Source organism: Staurois parvus, unplaced genomic scaffold, assembly GCF_062004578.1.
Source record: "Staurois parvus isolate SC_StPar_1 unplaced genomic scaffold, SC_StPar_1.0 ptg000191l, whole genome shotgun sequence".
Taxonomy (NCBI): Eukaryota; Metazoa; Chordata; class Amphibia; order Anura; family Ranidae; genus Staurois; species Staurois parvus.
In genome coordinates this window covers 2,433,564-2,450,229 of record NW_028317987.1, presented here as the reverse complement: position 1 = coordinate 2,450,229, position 16,666 = coordinate 2,433,564, and the positions used below count along the sequence as shown (strand labels likewise).

The window sequence follows — 16,666 nt, the reverse complement described above, 5'->3', positions numbered from 1 at the left end:
ACTCATCCCAACCAATGGCCACTACTCCATACTCATCCCAACCGATGGCCACTACTCCGTACTCATCCCAACCGATGGCCACTACTCCGTACTCATCCCAACCAATGGCCACTACTCCATACTCATCCTAACCAATGGCCACTACTCTGTACTGTTACTGCTTGACGTCTCTGTGGCTTTTGATACTGTTGACCATCCCCTCCTCCTCAAAAAACTCCACTCTCTTGGCCTCAGAGACTCCACTTTCTCCTGGTTCTCCTCCTATCTATCACAGCGCTTCTTCAGCATTACCTATAACTCTGGCTGCTCCTCTATACTCCCTCTTTCTGTAAGGATCCCTCAAGGTTCTGTCCTTGGACCCCTTCTCTTTTCCATCTACACCTCCTCATTTGGTCACTTAATAAACTCCCATTATCTCTATGCTAATGACAAACAAATCTATCTTTCTATCCCTCACCTCACCCCTTCAGTCTCCTCTCACATTACTAACCTACTGAGTGACATATTGGCATTGATGTCTGTCAGGAATGGACTCGCCAATGGTGGTGGGACTCACCTGCCTTGTGGGCTGCAGTACCAAGGCTGGCCAGCGGATGCTCTCAGCAGCCAGAGTCTCACTCCTGCAATCAAGCCATCACCTGAGGCTGATTGCAGGAGGTGTATTTAAGCAATGGTCAGGCCTGCAGTCGGTTCCTTGGTGTTGTTTCCCATAAGCCCCTGTACCTGTTGGCCTGCATATCTGCCTATCCGATCTGCTGACTTCTCCTGCCCTTATCCCTGGCCTGTCTGACTTCTTTTGGATACCCCCATTGGATCTGATCTCCTGTTACTGACCCGGCGAGTGACCCAACTATTCTGTGCCTGCTGCCTTGTACCACGCTGTCCCCACCGTTACCGACCCGGCCTGTCTGACCACGCTTTTGCTCAGCCATCCATCCATACATCCTGCACGTACTCATCCGCCTCTTCACGTCAGGCTCTTCTCCAGAATATACCTCTGGCAGATCCCTCTACCATGGGTGGGTGTACTCATGGGCCGCGACCTGGTCTCTGTCTGCTCAAAGTCCAACCCCACCATCTGGGGGATTGGTGAACAAACAGACTGGGACTTAGACTCCATGCTCTGGGGAATCCTATTCCGTTGTTTCTTGAGGTACCGCCAGGTGGTGCATTACAGGACCATATGGCCTGCCTGACCATTCCACCTCTCCAGCCCTGACTACGCCTGTATTACCACACATTTCTGGTCATACCCAGATCCCTGACAATGTCACTCCACTTCCTCAAACTCAATCTTTCCAAAACTGAGCTCTTAGTATTCCCCCCAGTCTTTGCCCCCTCCCCTGATTTTTCCATCAAGATCAATAATACAACCATCAGTCCCTCCCCTCATGCCAGGGTACTAGGTGTAATCCTAGACTCCCATCTGTCCTTTCAGCCCCAAATCCAATCACTGTCCAAATCTTGTAGACTTCACCTCTGCAACATCTCCAAGATACGCCCGTTCTTAACCTCGGAAACCACTAAGCAACTTATTCACTCCCTTGTTATATCTCGCCTTGACTATTGTAACTCCCTCCTCATTGGCCGACCTCATCGCAGGCTATCCCCTCTTCAGTCTATCATGAATGCTGCTGTCAAACTTATCCACCTTACTAACCGTTCCATATCCACCACCCCTCTCTGCCAATCCCTCCACTGGCCTCCATTCAGTGTCCTCCACCCCTCTCTGCCAATCCCTCCACTAGCCTCCATTCAATGTCTTCCACCCCTCTCTGCCAATCCCTCCACTGGCTTCCCATTGCCGAATGGATACAATTCAAAACATTAACATTAACATATAAAGCCATTTATAACTCCGCCCCAAATTACATCACCAATCTTGTCTCTAAATATCACCCAAACCGTACTCTCTGCTCCTCCCATGACATTCTGCTCTCTAGCTCCCTTGTCTCCTCCTCCCATGCTCACCTCTAGGACTTCTTCAGCACTTCCCCCATCCTCTGGAACTCTCTAACCCAATTTATCAGACTATCGCCTACTCTGCTCACTTTTAGGCGATCTCTGAAAACCTCTCTCTTCAGGGAAGCCTATCCTGTCCTCAGCTAATAACGGAATCTTCTGTTCTTCCAACCACTCCATCCCCCACAGTTACAACCATTTGTACCACTAGCCCCTCCCTCCTAGATTGTAAGCTCCCGGGATCAGGGCCTCCTAACCCTCTTGTATTGAACTGTATTGTTGCTGTATTGTCTCCCGTTATATTATAAAGTGCTGAGCAAACTGTTGGCGCCATAAATCCTGTATAATAATAATAATGTCCTGAAACCATATTTCTTCATAATGATCCAAGTCTCAGATATTCATCTAAAATGAGAAATATGATGTGTCCTGGCAAGCCCAAAGATAAAGTTCATCTTTCATGTTTGGAGAGGTGGGATGAACCTGGGAGCAATGTACAGAAACCTCATAGAGTGCCCCCACAGCTCCTCCTCCCAATGTCCCTCCATCCAGAGTCAGGGAATCCTATGACATCACACTGACCTCACAGCTCCTCCTCCCAATGTCCCTCCATCCAGAGTCAGAGAATCCTATGACATCACACTGACCTCACAGCTCCTCCTCCCAATGTCCCTCCAACCAGAGTCAGAGAATCCTATGACATCATACTGATCTCACAGCTCCTCCTCCCTATTTCCCTCCATCCAGCTCTTCTTTCTTTTAACCTGTGCTCTTAGGATGTGGGTGGACACTTTGCATCCTCACAACCAAAGCAGAATTGTTGATCCTTCATTTTATGTAATGATGTCAGAATTCATATACTAAGCGCTGAAGTGGAGCTTCACTAAAACAGACCTGAATGGAGAGGTGAGGAGGATTCTGGGAATATCATTTGATGTGACTATTTGTGTTCAGATGTAGAGTTTTCCTCCTGTGAAGTCTGGAGATCATATGACATCACATTGCCTCCACCTCCCTCCCTGATAGAAGAGAGAAAGAAGAAGAAGATTCTAGAAGTCACCAGAGAGATCACTGAGCTGCTGACAGGAGAGGTGAGCGGTGCCGGGAATTCTGGGACATTCTCCAGTAACAGACAAGGGATGTGTCTGGATGGTGACTGTATCATTGTGTGTGTCAGGTTCCTATAAGGTGTCAGGGTGTCACTGTCTATTTCTCCATGGAGGAGTGGGAGTATTTAGAAGGACACAAGGATCTCTACAAGGACGTCATGATGGACAATCAGCCGCCCCTCACATCACCGGGTAAGAGGAGACTTTATTGTAAAGGAGAGAGCAGTACGGAGGATCCACCTAGATCCCCCATCATCTGATAAACACATAGAAACAATGGATTCAGTCAGTGTGTGTGTTTCCTACAGATGGATCCAGTCATGGGAACCCACCAGAGAGATGTCCCCGTCCTCTGTATTCCCGGGATTCCACACAGGAAGGTCACACCATCCCTCACCATCATCAGGTAGATGATGACAATTATTGGTAGTTGTGATTTATACACAGCATGTTTGTTACAATGAATGTTTTATTATATCTTTCAGAGTGGAATCCTCGGGGATGATAATATTGATGTTAAAGAAGAGTATAAAGAGGAGGATGAGGAGTATGGAGTGATGGAGGAGTTTTCAGAAGGACACAAGGAGATGATGGAGCCACCTAATACCAGGAACCCACCAGAGAGATGTCCCCGTCCTCTGTATTCCCGGGATTCCACACAGGAAGGTCACACCATCCCTCACTATTACAAGGTTGGTGGGATGGAGCATCTAGAACATGGATTCATAGAGACAATGTGTGGATATTTTATGTGACCTTACATTTTACAGATGATATTTTCTCTCATTTCCTTGATTTAGAGTGGAGATCCAATCGATATAGAATTTGAGGTGAAAGCAGAAGAAGAAGAGGCGTATGTGAGGGATGATCAGCAGTCTATGGAGGAGGATGGAATAACGGGGACATTTATAGAGGAGGACACTCCTACAGAGATCAGCACAGGTGGGTCATGAACACTAAATCCAATCCTCCACCCATACTGCTCACTGATTGGTCCAGAGTAGGGCGGGGACTGGGTGATATCAGCCTGTAATCCCCTGGTCACTTTCCTGAGCTGTGTTCCCCGTCCTGTATTCCTGGATTTCTCTCGGATAATCTTCCTTCTCTGTGCTGCAGACACAATTTATGTATCTAGACTGGATTTATGGAGGTTCTGGGGTTCAGCTGGCAGAAAAATGTTGATTTTTACTATAAGCATTGCATAATGTAGCACCCAGGACATGTGACTGGGGTCTCCTGCCTTGTGCCTGACTCTTCCAGGGGACCTTCTCTGTTATCTGCTGGCTGTGCCGGGTGGAGGGATATGTCTGTAGTGTCTCAGACCCAAGTCACTGAGTGCAGTCTCAGGAGATGGGAGGCAGCGGTGTGGGACCTACATAGTTACATAGTTAGTCTGGCTGAAAAAAGACATCCATCTAGTTGTACCATTAAAAATAAAAGTTATAATCTGACACCCACAGCTGATCCACCAGAAGGCAAAAACCCAGCAAAGTACGATCCAATCTGCTCCTGCAGGGGAATAAATTCCTTCCTGACCCCCGAGAGACAATCAGATATTCCCTGGATCAACTTTCCCTATAAATGTTATATCCAGTTATATTCTGTGTATCCAAGAAAGAATCCAGGACTTTCCTACAGCAATCCCCCCTTATGTATTATACATGGAGATCATATTCCCCTTATGTATTATACATGGAGATTATACCCCCCTTATGTATTATACATGGAGATCATATCCCCCTTATGTATTATACATGGAGATCATATCCCCCCTTATGTATTATACATGGAGATCATATACCCCTTATGTATTATACATGGAGATCATATCCCCCCCTTATGTATTATACATGGAGATCATATCCCCCCTTATGTATTATACATGGAGATCATATCCCCCCTTATGTATTATACATGGAGATCATATCCCCCCTTATGTATTATACATGGAGATCATATCCCCCCTTATGTATTATACATGGAGATCATATCCCCCTTATGTATTATACATGGAGATCATATCCCCCCTTATGTATTATACATGGAGATCATATCCCCCTTATGTATTATACATGGTGATCATATCCCCCCCTTATGTATTATACATGGAGATCATATCCCCCTTATGTATTATACATGGAGATCATATCCCCCCTTATGTATTATACATGGAGATCATATCCCCCCTTATGTATTATACATGGAGATCATATCCCCCCTTATGTATTATACATGGAGATCATATCCCCCTTATGTATTATACATGGAGATCATATCCCCCCTTATGTATTATACATGGAGATCATATCCCCCCTTATGTATTATACATGGAGATCATATCCCCCTTATGTATTATACATGGAGATTATACCCCCCTTATGTATTATACATGGAGATCATATCCCCCTTATGTATTATACATGGAGATCATATCCCCCCTTATGTATTATACATGGAGATCATATACCCCTTATGTATTATACATGGAGATCATATCCCCCCCTTATGTATTATACATGGAGATCATATCCCCCCTTATGTATTATACATGGAGATCATATCCCCCTTATGTATTATACATGGAGATCATATCCCCCCTTATGTATTATACATGGAGATCATATCCCCCCTTATGTATTATACATGGAGATCATATCCCCCTTATGTATTATACATGGAGATCATATCCCCCCTTATGTATTATACATGGAGATCATATCCCCCTTATGTATTATACATGGTGATCATATCCCCCCCTTATGTATTATACATGGAGATCATATCCCCCTTATGTATTATACATGGAGATCATATCCCCCCTTATGTATTATACATGGAGATCATATCCCCCCTTATGTATTATACATGGAGATCATATCCCCCCTTATGTATTATACATGGAGATCATATCCCCCTTATGTATTATACATGGAGATCATATCCCCCCTTATGTATTATACATGGAGATCATATCCCCCCTTATGTATTATACATGGAGATCATATCCCCCTTATGTATTATACATGGAGATTATACCCCCCTTATGTATTATACATGGAGATCATATCCCCCTTATGTATTATACATGGAGATCATATCCCCCCTTATGTATTATACATGGAGATCATATACCCCTTATGTATTATACATGGAGATCATATCCCCCCCTTATGTATTATACATGGAGATCATATCCCCCCTTATGTATTATACATGGAGATCATATCCCCCTTATGTATTATACATGGAGATCATATCCCCCCTTATGTATTATACATGGAGATCATATCCCCCCTTATGTATTATACATGGAGATCATATCCCCCTTATGTATTATACATGGAGATCATATCCCCCCTTATGTATTATACATGGAGATCATATCCCCCTTATGTATTATACATGGTGATCATATCCCCCCTTATGTATTATACATGGAGATCATATCCCCCTTATGTATTATACATGGAGATTATATCCCCCCCTTATGTATTATACATGGAGATCATATCCCCCCTTATGTATTATACATGGAGATCGTATCCCCCTTATGTATTATACATGGAGATCGTATCCCCCTTATGTATTATACATGGAGATCGTATCCCCCCTTATGTATTATACATGGAGATCGTATCCCCCCCTTATGTATTATACATTGAGATAATATCCCCCCTTATGTATTATACATGGAGATCATATCCCCCCTTATGTATTATACATGGAGATCATATCCCCCCTTATGTATTATACATGGAGATCATATCCCCCCTTATGTATTATACATGGAGATCATATCCCCCTTATGTATTATACATGGAGATCATATCCCCCTTATGTATTATACATGGAGATCATATCCCCCCCTTATGTATTATACATGGAGATCATATCCCCCCTTATGTATTATACATGGAGATCATATCCTCCCTTATGTATTATACATGGAGATCATATCCCCCCTTATGTATTATACATGGAGATCATATCCCCCCTTATGTATTATACATGGAGATCATATCCCCCTTATGTATTATACATGGAGATCATATCCCCCCTTATGTATTATACATGGAGATCATATCCCCCCTTATGTATTATACATGGAGATCATATCCCCCCTTATGTATTATACATGGAGATCATATCCCCCTTATGTATTATACATGGAGATCATCTCCCCCCTTATGTATTATACATGGAGATCATATCCCCCTTATGTATTATACATGGAGATCATATCCCTCCCTTATGTATTATACATGGAGATCATATCCCTCCCTTATGTATTATACATGGAGATCATATCCCCCCCTTATGTATTATACATGGAGATCATATCCCCCCCTTAATCTCCTCTTCTCAGTAGAGAATACATTCAGTTCCTCTAATCTTTCCTCATAGCTGATCTCCTCCATGCCTCGTATCCGTTTGGTTGCCCTTCTCTGTACTTCCTCCAGTTCCCCAATGTTCTTTTTGTGAATTGGAGCCCAAAACTGAACTGCATATTCCAGATGAGGTCTTACTAATGATTTGTACCGGGGGGGGTGATATCTCTCTCTCTCTGGAGTCTATACCTCTCCTAATACAAGAGAGGATTTTGTTCGCTTTAGAACCCGCAGCTTGGCATTGCATGTCAATATTAACTTGTGATCTACTAGATCCTTCTCCACCATTGACCCCCCCAGATCCTTCTCCACCATTGACCCCCCCAGATCCTTCACCATTGACCCCCCCAGATATTTCTCCTCCATTGGCCCCCCATATCTTTCTCCACCATTGGCCCCCCAGATCTTTCTTCACCATTCGCCCCCCAGATCTTTCTCCACCATTCACCTCCCAGATCCTTCTTCACCATTGACCTCCCCAGATCCCTCTCCACCATTGACCCCCAGATATTTCTCCATTTCCCTCCAGAACCTTTTCCACCATTGACCCCCCCCCCCCAGATCCTTCTCCACCATTGCCCCCCCAGTTGTACCCCCCTAGTATGTATGATGCATATTCTTAGCCCCCCCAAGTGCAGAGCCTTACATTTATCACCATTAGCCCTCATTGGCCCCATAGCCCCCCAATTACACAGAGCATTGAGGTCGGCTTGTAAGTTGGAGACATCCTGTAAGGACGTTATTCCCCGGCACAGCTTGGTGTCATCTGCAAAGACTGGAATGGGGTTTATAATCTCACACCCCATATTGTTTATATATATATTAATAAGTAAGGGGCCCAACACTGAACCCTGGGGTACCCCACTAATAACACTGAACCTTGGGGTACCCCACTAATAACACTGAGCCTTGGGGTACACCACTAATAACACTGAACCTCGGGGTACCCCACTAATAACACTGAGCCTTGGGGTACCCCACTAATAACACTGAACCCTGGGGTACCCCACTAATAACACTGAATCTTGGGGTACCCCACTAATAACACTGAACCCTGGGGTACACCACTAAAAACAATGAACCCTGGGGTACCCCACTAATAACACTGAACCCTGGGGTACACCACTAAAAACACTGAACCTTGGGGTACACCACTAAAAACACTGAACCCTGGGGTACCCCACTAATAACACTGAACCTTGGGGTACCCCACTAATAACACTGAACCCTGGGGTACACCACTAATCACACTGAACCCTGGAGTACACCACTAATAACACTGAACCCTGGGGTACACCACTAATCACACTGAACCTTGGGGTACCCCACTAATCACACTGAACCCTGGGGTACCCCACTAATAACACTGAACCCTGGGGTATCCTACTAAAAACACTGAACCTTGGGGTACCCCACTAATAACACTGAACCCCGTAATATCCCACTAACCCCTTCCATACCGGGCACTTTTACCCCCTTCCTGCCCAGGCCAATTTTCAGGTCTCAGCGCTCTCACACTTTGAATGACAATTGCGCAGTCATACAACACTGTACCCAAATAAAATGTGGCGGATATCTGTACCATTCTGACATTTGGGGAAAATCTGTACCGTCCTGAAATTTGGGGAAAATCTGTACCATCCTGAAATTTGGGGGATATCTGTACCGTCCTTACATTTGGGGGGTATCTGTACCTTCCTGACATTTGGGGGATATCTGTACCGTCCTTACATTTGGGGGGTATCTGTACCTTCCTGACATTTGGGGGATATCTATACTGTCCTGACATTCGGGGGATATCTGTACCATCCTGACATTTGGGGGATATCTGTACCGTCCTGACATTTGGGGGATATCTGTACCGTCCTGACATTTGGGGGATATCTGTACCGTCCTGACATTTGGGGGATATCTGTACCATCCTGAAATTTGGGGAAAATCTGTACCGTCCTGACATTTGGGGGATATCTGTACCGTCCTGACATTTGTGGGATATCTGTACCGTCCTGACATTTGTGGGATATCTGTACCATCCTGACATTTGGGGGGATATCTGTACCATCCTGACATTTGGGGGGATATCTGTACCATCCTGAAATTTGGGGGAATATCTGTACCATCCTGAAATTTGGGGGAATATCTGTACCGTCCTGAAATTTGGGGGATATCTGTACCGTCCTGACATTTGGGGGATATCTGTACTGTCCTGACATTTGGGGAATATCTTTACCATCCTGACATTTGGGGAATATCTGTACTGTCCTGACATTTGGGGGATATCTGTACTGTCCTGACATTGGGGGGATATCTGTACCGTCCTGACATTTGGAGGATATCTGTACCATCCTGACATTTGGGGGATATCTGCACCGTCCTGACATTTGGGGGATATCTGTACCGTTCTGACATTTGTGGATATCTGTATCTTCCTGACATTTGGGGGATATCTGTACTGTGCTGACATTTGGGGGATATCTGTACCATTCTGAAATTTGGGGGATATCTGTACCGTTCTGACATTTGGGGGATATCTGTACCGTTCTGACATTTGGGGGATTCTGTACTGTTCTGACATTTGGGGGATATCTGTACCGTCCTGACATTTGGGGGATACCTGTACTGTGCTGACATTTGGGGGATACCTGTACTGTGCTGACATTTGGGGGATATCTGTACCGTCCTGACATTTGGGGGATATCTGTACTGTTCTGACATTTGGGGGATATCTGTACTGTCCTGACATTTGGGGGATATCTGTACCGTCCTGACATTTGGGGGATATCTGTACCGTCCTGACATTTGGGGGATATCTGTACTGTCCTGACATTTGGGGGATATCTGTACCGTCCTGACATTTGGGGGATATCTGTACCGTCCTGACATTTGGGGGATATCTGTACCGTCCTGACATTTGGGGGATATCTGTACTGTCCTGACATTCTTGGACCTCAAGAAATTAGATTGGCTGTCAGTACTTCAGGATTGATCAATTTTCAGATATCTCCCATACTTTGTGAACTCTATATATAACTTTCCTACAAACTAAATCATAATTTGGGTTATTTTCACCAAAGACATGGAGCAGAATACATCTCGGCCTAAATTTATGAAGAACAATTATTTATTTGCAAACTTTTATAACAGAAACAAAGAAAAACTTTTTTTTTTCAAAATTTTTGATCTTCTTTTGGGAAGAAAATGAAGCCATCCATTGTATACAATTGTCATGTGACCTGCAGTGATTGGTCACAGCAGGTCACATGGTACTGACAAAGGAGCCAGTACACAGATCTGTCATTGGCCGTGTCCAAGGTATATGGCCGGTGACAGGTTGCACCACTGCGTGGCTCTGTGGGCATGCAAACTGCGCATGCCTAGAAGGGTGCCATTTGGCTTCCAACCGGAGGCACGAGGAGCTCGCCCGGCCACCATCTGGCCATAGGCCGGGAGGGAACCAGCTAATAACACTGAACCTTGGGGTACACCACTAATAACACTGAACCTTGGGGTACACCACTAATAATACTGAACCCCGTAATACCCCACTAATAACACTGAACCTTGGGGTCCCCCACTAATAACACTGAACCTTGGGGTACACCACTAATAATACTGAACCCCGTAATACCCCACTAATAACACTGAACCTTGGGTCCCACATTAATAACACTGAACCTTGGGGTACACCACTAATAACACTGAACCTTGGGATACCCCTCTATTAACACTGAACCTTGGGGTACCCCACTAATAACACTGAACCTTGGGGTATCCCACTAATAACACTGAACCTTGGGGTACCCCACTAATTACACTGAACCTTGGGGTACCCCACTAATTACACTGAACCTTGGGGTACACCACTAATAACACTGAACCTTGGGGTACACCACTGAGAATGCTGAACCTTGGGGCACCCCACAAACAATGAACCTTGGGGTACACCACTGATGACACTGAACCTTGGGGTATCCCATTAATAACACTGAACCTTGGGGAACCCAACAAAAACACTGAACCTTGAGGTACCCCACTGATAACACTGAACCTTGGGGTACCCCACTAATAACACTGAACCTTGGGGTACTCCACTAATACTGAACCTTGGGGTACCCCACTAATAACACTGAACCCTGGGGTACCCCACTAATAACACTGAACCTTGGGTACCCCACTAATAACACTGAACCTTTGGGTACCCCACTAATACTGAACCTTTGGGTACACAACACTGAACCTTGGGGTACCCCACTAATAACACTGAACCTTGGGGTACCCCACTGACACCCCTGGACCATTCAGAGTATGAATCATTAACCACTACTCTCTGAATACGATCTTTCAGTCAGTTTTCTATCCATTTACATTTGCATTGTTCCAGCCAATAGACTTTACCTTACACATTAGTTGTGTGTGGGGAACTGTGTCCAAGTATACCACGTCCACCATCACCCCTCTGTCCAAGTATACCACGTCCACCATCACCCCTCTGTCCAAGTATACCACGTCCACCATCACCCCTCTGTCCAAGTATACCACGTCCACTATCACCCCTCTGTCCAAGTATACCACGTCCACTATCACCCCTCTGTCCAAGTATACCACGTCCACCGCCACCCCTCTGTCCAAGTATACCACGTCCACCGCCACCCCTCTGTCCAAGTATACCACGTCCACCGCCACCCCTCTGTCCAAGTATACCATGTCCACAGCCACCCCTCTGTCCAAGTATACCACATCCACCACCACCCCTCTGTCCAAGTATACCACATCCACCACCACCCCTCTGTCCAAGTATACCACGTCCACCGCCATCCCTCTGTCCAAGTATACCACGTCCACCACCACCCCTCTGTCCAAATATACCACGTCCACAGCCACCCCTCTATCCAAGTATACCACGTCCACCGCCACCCCTCTGTCCAAGTATAACACATCCACTGACACCTCTTTGTCAAAGTATACCACGTTCACCGCCACCCCTCTGTCCAAGTATACCACGTCCACCGCCACCCCTCTGTCCAAGTATAACACATCCACTGACACCTCTTTGTCAAAATATACCACGTCCACCACCACCCCTCTGTCCAAGTATACACGTCCACCACCACCACTCTGTCCAAGGATACCACGCCCACCGCCACCCCTCTGTCTAAGTATACCACGTTGACCACTACCCCTCTGTCCAAGTATACCACATGCACCGCCAACCGTCTGTCCAAGTATACCACGTTCACAACCACCCCTCTGTCCAAGGATTTGCTCACCTCCAATCTAACTGGTTTCATGATGGTTTAATCCCAGCTCACCTCTACATGTTGCCTACAGTAAACATTTAAGCTTCCACTGATTACAGAATACTAATACTGTGAGTCCTGACCCCTTATACTATATAACTTGTACATTACATACTCCTGACCCCTGCACTATATACTCTATGTTGTACATTACATACTCCTGACCCCTGCACTATATACTCTGTGTTGTACATTACATACTCCTGACCCCTGCATTATATACTCTATGTTGTACATTACATACTCCTGACCCCTGCACTATATATTCTGTTATACATTACATACTCCTGACCCCTGCACAATATACTCTGTTGTACATTACATACTCCTGACCCCTGCACTATATACTCTGTGTTGTACATTACATACTCCTGACCCCTGCACTATATACTCTATGTTGTACATTACATACTCCTGACCCCTGCACTATATACTCTATGTTGTATATTACATACTCCTGACCCCTGCACTATATACTCTATGTTGTACATTACATACTCCTGACCCCTGCACTATATACTCTATGTTGTACATTACATACTCCTGACCCTGCACTATATACTCTGTTGTACATTACATACTCCTGACCCCTGCACTATATACTCTATGTTGTACATTACATACTCCTGACCCCTGCACTATATACTCTATGTTGTACATTCCTCCCAGATGGACATTTTATATCGGATGATGTGATTGGAGCACAGACTTTTACATGGTGATAATAATGTGATCACATCCTCCAACTTTGGACCCTTAAACAGAAAGTGATAATGAGGGAGGAGTCAATACCCCAATGATGGTGGTCTTCAGGATCAGTCCAGTCTTCATCTTGGTTGTTCTCCCCCCATCCTCACTCTCTGACCTCTGGTGGGGCTCAGCCCCGCTGTTCTTCATGACTAAATCATGGACTAAATAAGGAAGTGCAGTACTTCTTGTGTTGGGAAGATGGCGATGAGTGATAGAGGGGGTGGGGACCCTCGTCCTATAATCCCCTCATCACTGTCCCTCCTATAAAAGACAGTTCTGGTTGTTTCCTCACTCTCTGACTAAGGTCCATGAATAAAGAAATGACCTGGTAGGAGATCAGAGGAGCCATTTCCTAGTTCCCTTGAGGGTGGAATTGTAAGCTCCTCGGAGACCAAGCTGCCTGATGTGGGCGGAGTCCTGGTTTGGGGGAACCAATCAGCTCCTGTCTAGTAATCCTCTTTGTCTTTGTATTTTAGTCCATGGCCGGGAGATGAGGAAAACCTCCGAGGATTGTCTCACTTTGTCTCCAGACTGGAAAGTAGAAGATGAGGACATCACACAGTATAGTCCAGGAGAAAACCCGGCTCCCTCCAATGTCCATCCGGCACCACCCAGTGTAGATGGACCATCGGATTTCTCGTATCCTGAGGAACCTCAGACTCTGCGGGACCGGGCCGGCCTTCCAACAGGGAAGAGGTTCTCCTGTACTGAGTGTGGGAAGGGTTTCCGTTATAAATCCCACCTTAATGTGCATAAAAGATCTCACACAGGGGAGAAGCCGCATTCCTGTCCTGAGTGTGGGAAAGGTTTTTCAGACAAGTCCAGTCTTCACACACATCAGAGATTTCACACGGGGGAGAAGCCGTATTCCTGTCCTGAGTGCGGGAAGGGTTTCCATACTAAATACAATCTTAATGTGCATAAAAGAACTCACACTGGTGAGAAGCCGTATTTCTGTCCTGAGTGTGGGAAATGTTTTTCAGATCATTCTATTCTTCTCAGACATCAGAAATCTCACACGGGGGAGATGCCGTATTCCTGTCCTGAGTGTGGGAAATGTTTTTCAGACAAGTCCAGCCTTCACACACATCAGAGATCTCACACAGGGGAGAAGCCGTATTCCTGTCCTGAGTGTGGAAAATGTTTTTCAGTGAAGTCCAGTCTTCACACACATCAGAGATCTCACAAAGGGGAGAAGCCGTATTCTTGTCCTAAGTGTGGGAAATGGTTTCCTTCTAAATTCCGTGTTAATCGTCATAAAAAGACTCACACAAGGGAGAAGCCATTTTCCTGTCCTGAGTGCGGGAAATGTTTTTCAGAGAAGTCCAGTCTGCACACACATCAGAAATATCACACAGGGGAAAAACCATATTCCTGTCCTGAGTGTGGGAAATGTTTTTCAGAGAAGCGTATTCTTCACAGGCACCAGCAATCTCACACAGGGGAGAAGCCGTATGCCTGTTCTGAGTGCGGAAAATGTTTTTCAAAAAAGTCCTATCTTCACACACATCAGCGATATCACACAGGGGAGAAGCCATATTCCTGTCCTGAGTGTGGGAAATGTTTTTCAGTGAAGTCTGTTCTTTACAGGCATCAGAAATCTCACACAGGGGAGAAGCCGTTTGCCTGTTCTGAGTGCGGGAAATGTTTTTCAGAGAAGTCCAGTCTGCAAACACATCAGAGATCTCACACAGGGGAAAAGCCATATTCCTGTACTGAGTGCGGGAAATGTTTTTCAGTGAAGTGCAATTTTTACAACCATCAGAAATCTCATACAGGGGAGAAGCTGTATTCCTGCCCTGAGTGTGGGAAATGTTTTTCACGGAAGTCCAGTCTTTACACACATCAGAGATGTCATACGGGGGAGAAGCCATATTCCTGTCCTGAGTGTGGGAAATGTTTTTCACGGAAGTCCCATCTTTCCAAACATCAGAAATCTCACACGAGGAAGAAGCCACTTTTCTGTCCTGAGTGAGGGAAATGTTCCTCACTGAAGTCCTGTCTTCCTGTACATCAGGGATCCCACACAACCCTGGAGGTGTATTAGTGCCTTGAGTGCGGGAAATGTCTTCTAGATGAATGTTGCTGGACATCCCAGCTCTCATGTGGGGAAGAAGCACACCCTGATATACACCTCAGATATACTCCATGGCTGATCTTCATCATGGAAGAAACAGTTCATAAGGAGATCAGAGGCCCCCAAAGACATGGATGAAGTGTGGGACCGGGTTGGTCATTGATGGCAGGAGAAGTTTTCAATGTATTTTCCATCGATGGAAGGCATTCCAGCAGCTCAGATGTGATCCTAATAACATTGGTTCCCCCATTCACACAGGAGGAATGGACATGAACTCTCACTGAGGGAATTGCTATACAAACATTCTATGAATAGACCCCAAATGTCAGGAGACGTTTCTATAAAGACGGGAAGTATGGAGCAGAGAAATGAATAGACCTCCCAGCAATGTTATTACCAGGCTGCAGCTAGGGGGAGCTCTAATGTCACCCCAGCAGAGGGATCCCATCTAGCCCACATTAACCCTCTCACTGCCAGAGCTGTTTCTGCATGATTTTGCACACATGGGAAAATGCAGATTTTGGTCCTGAAGATGAGATAAACCCCCAAACATCTATTCTGTGACATCAGAGGCCCTGGAGAATAAAATGGTGGTGATTGTTAAGGTGTTCCCCGTACACAGATTCCCCTTCATATCCGCCTTTATTTCCTCCTTTCCCCCATTTTCCATGTTGGGATCTTTTCTACAATACTTTGTTATAATAATGGAACACGTTGTGTATTGTATTGTACACCAATAATAATGACTCCGCCCCCACATTCCAGACAAGGGATCTTCCTGACCAATCAGATTCCTTCCTTTACTGTTTCCTGATTTTTATGCTTCAATCTTGTTAAATGTAAAATTATAATAAAACATTTATTGGACAAAAACTATTGTGTGTGTCGGTGCAATGACGGCAAACTTCAATATAGAACATTGCTCCTCGGTGACACCTCACACCCTTCAATAACGGCGCAGAGTGCGGGGGTCAGCAGTATATCATATACAGCCCACCATACAGAGTGCAGAGGGGGGCTGTAGTGTGCCCCCCCCTCCTGATCCATACCAGACCACATGTCCACAACATGGGGGTCACCTTA

The 16,666-nt window shown here is 45.3% G+C and overlaps 1 protein-coding gene across 1 annotated transcript in view; it reads left to right on the top strand.

Annotated features, from left to right (window-relative positions):
• LOC149461858 (uncharacterized) overlaps positions 1 to 16,391 on the top strand; it is a 37,877-nt gene extending 21,486 nt beyond the window's left edge. Inside the window, exon 2 of the mRNA XM_089677649.1 lies at positions 14,196 to 16,391. Coding sequence (XP_089533775.1) covers positions 14,196 to 15,481 — 1,286 coding nt within the window. The 3' untranslated portion in view covers positions 15,482 to 16,391. The remainder of the gene's footprint in view (positions 1 to 14,195) is intronic.
• Positions 16,392 to 16,666: the final 275 nt, after the last annotated feature.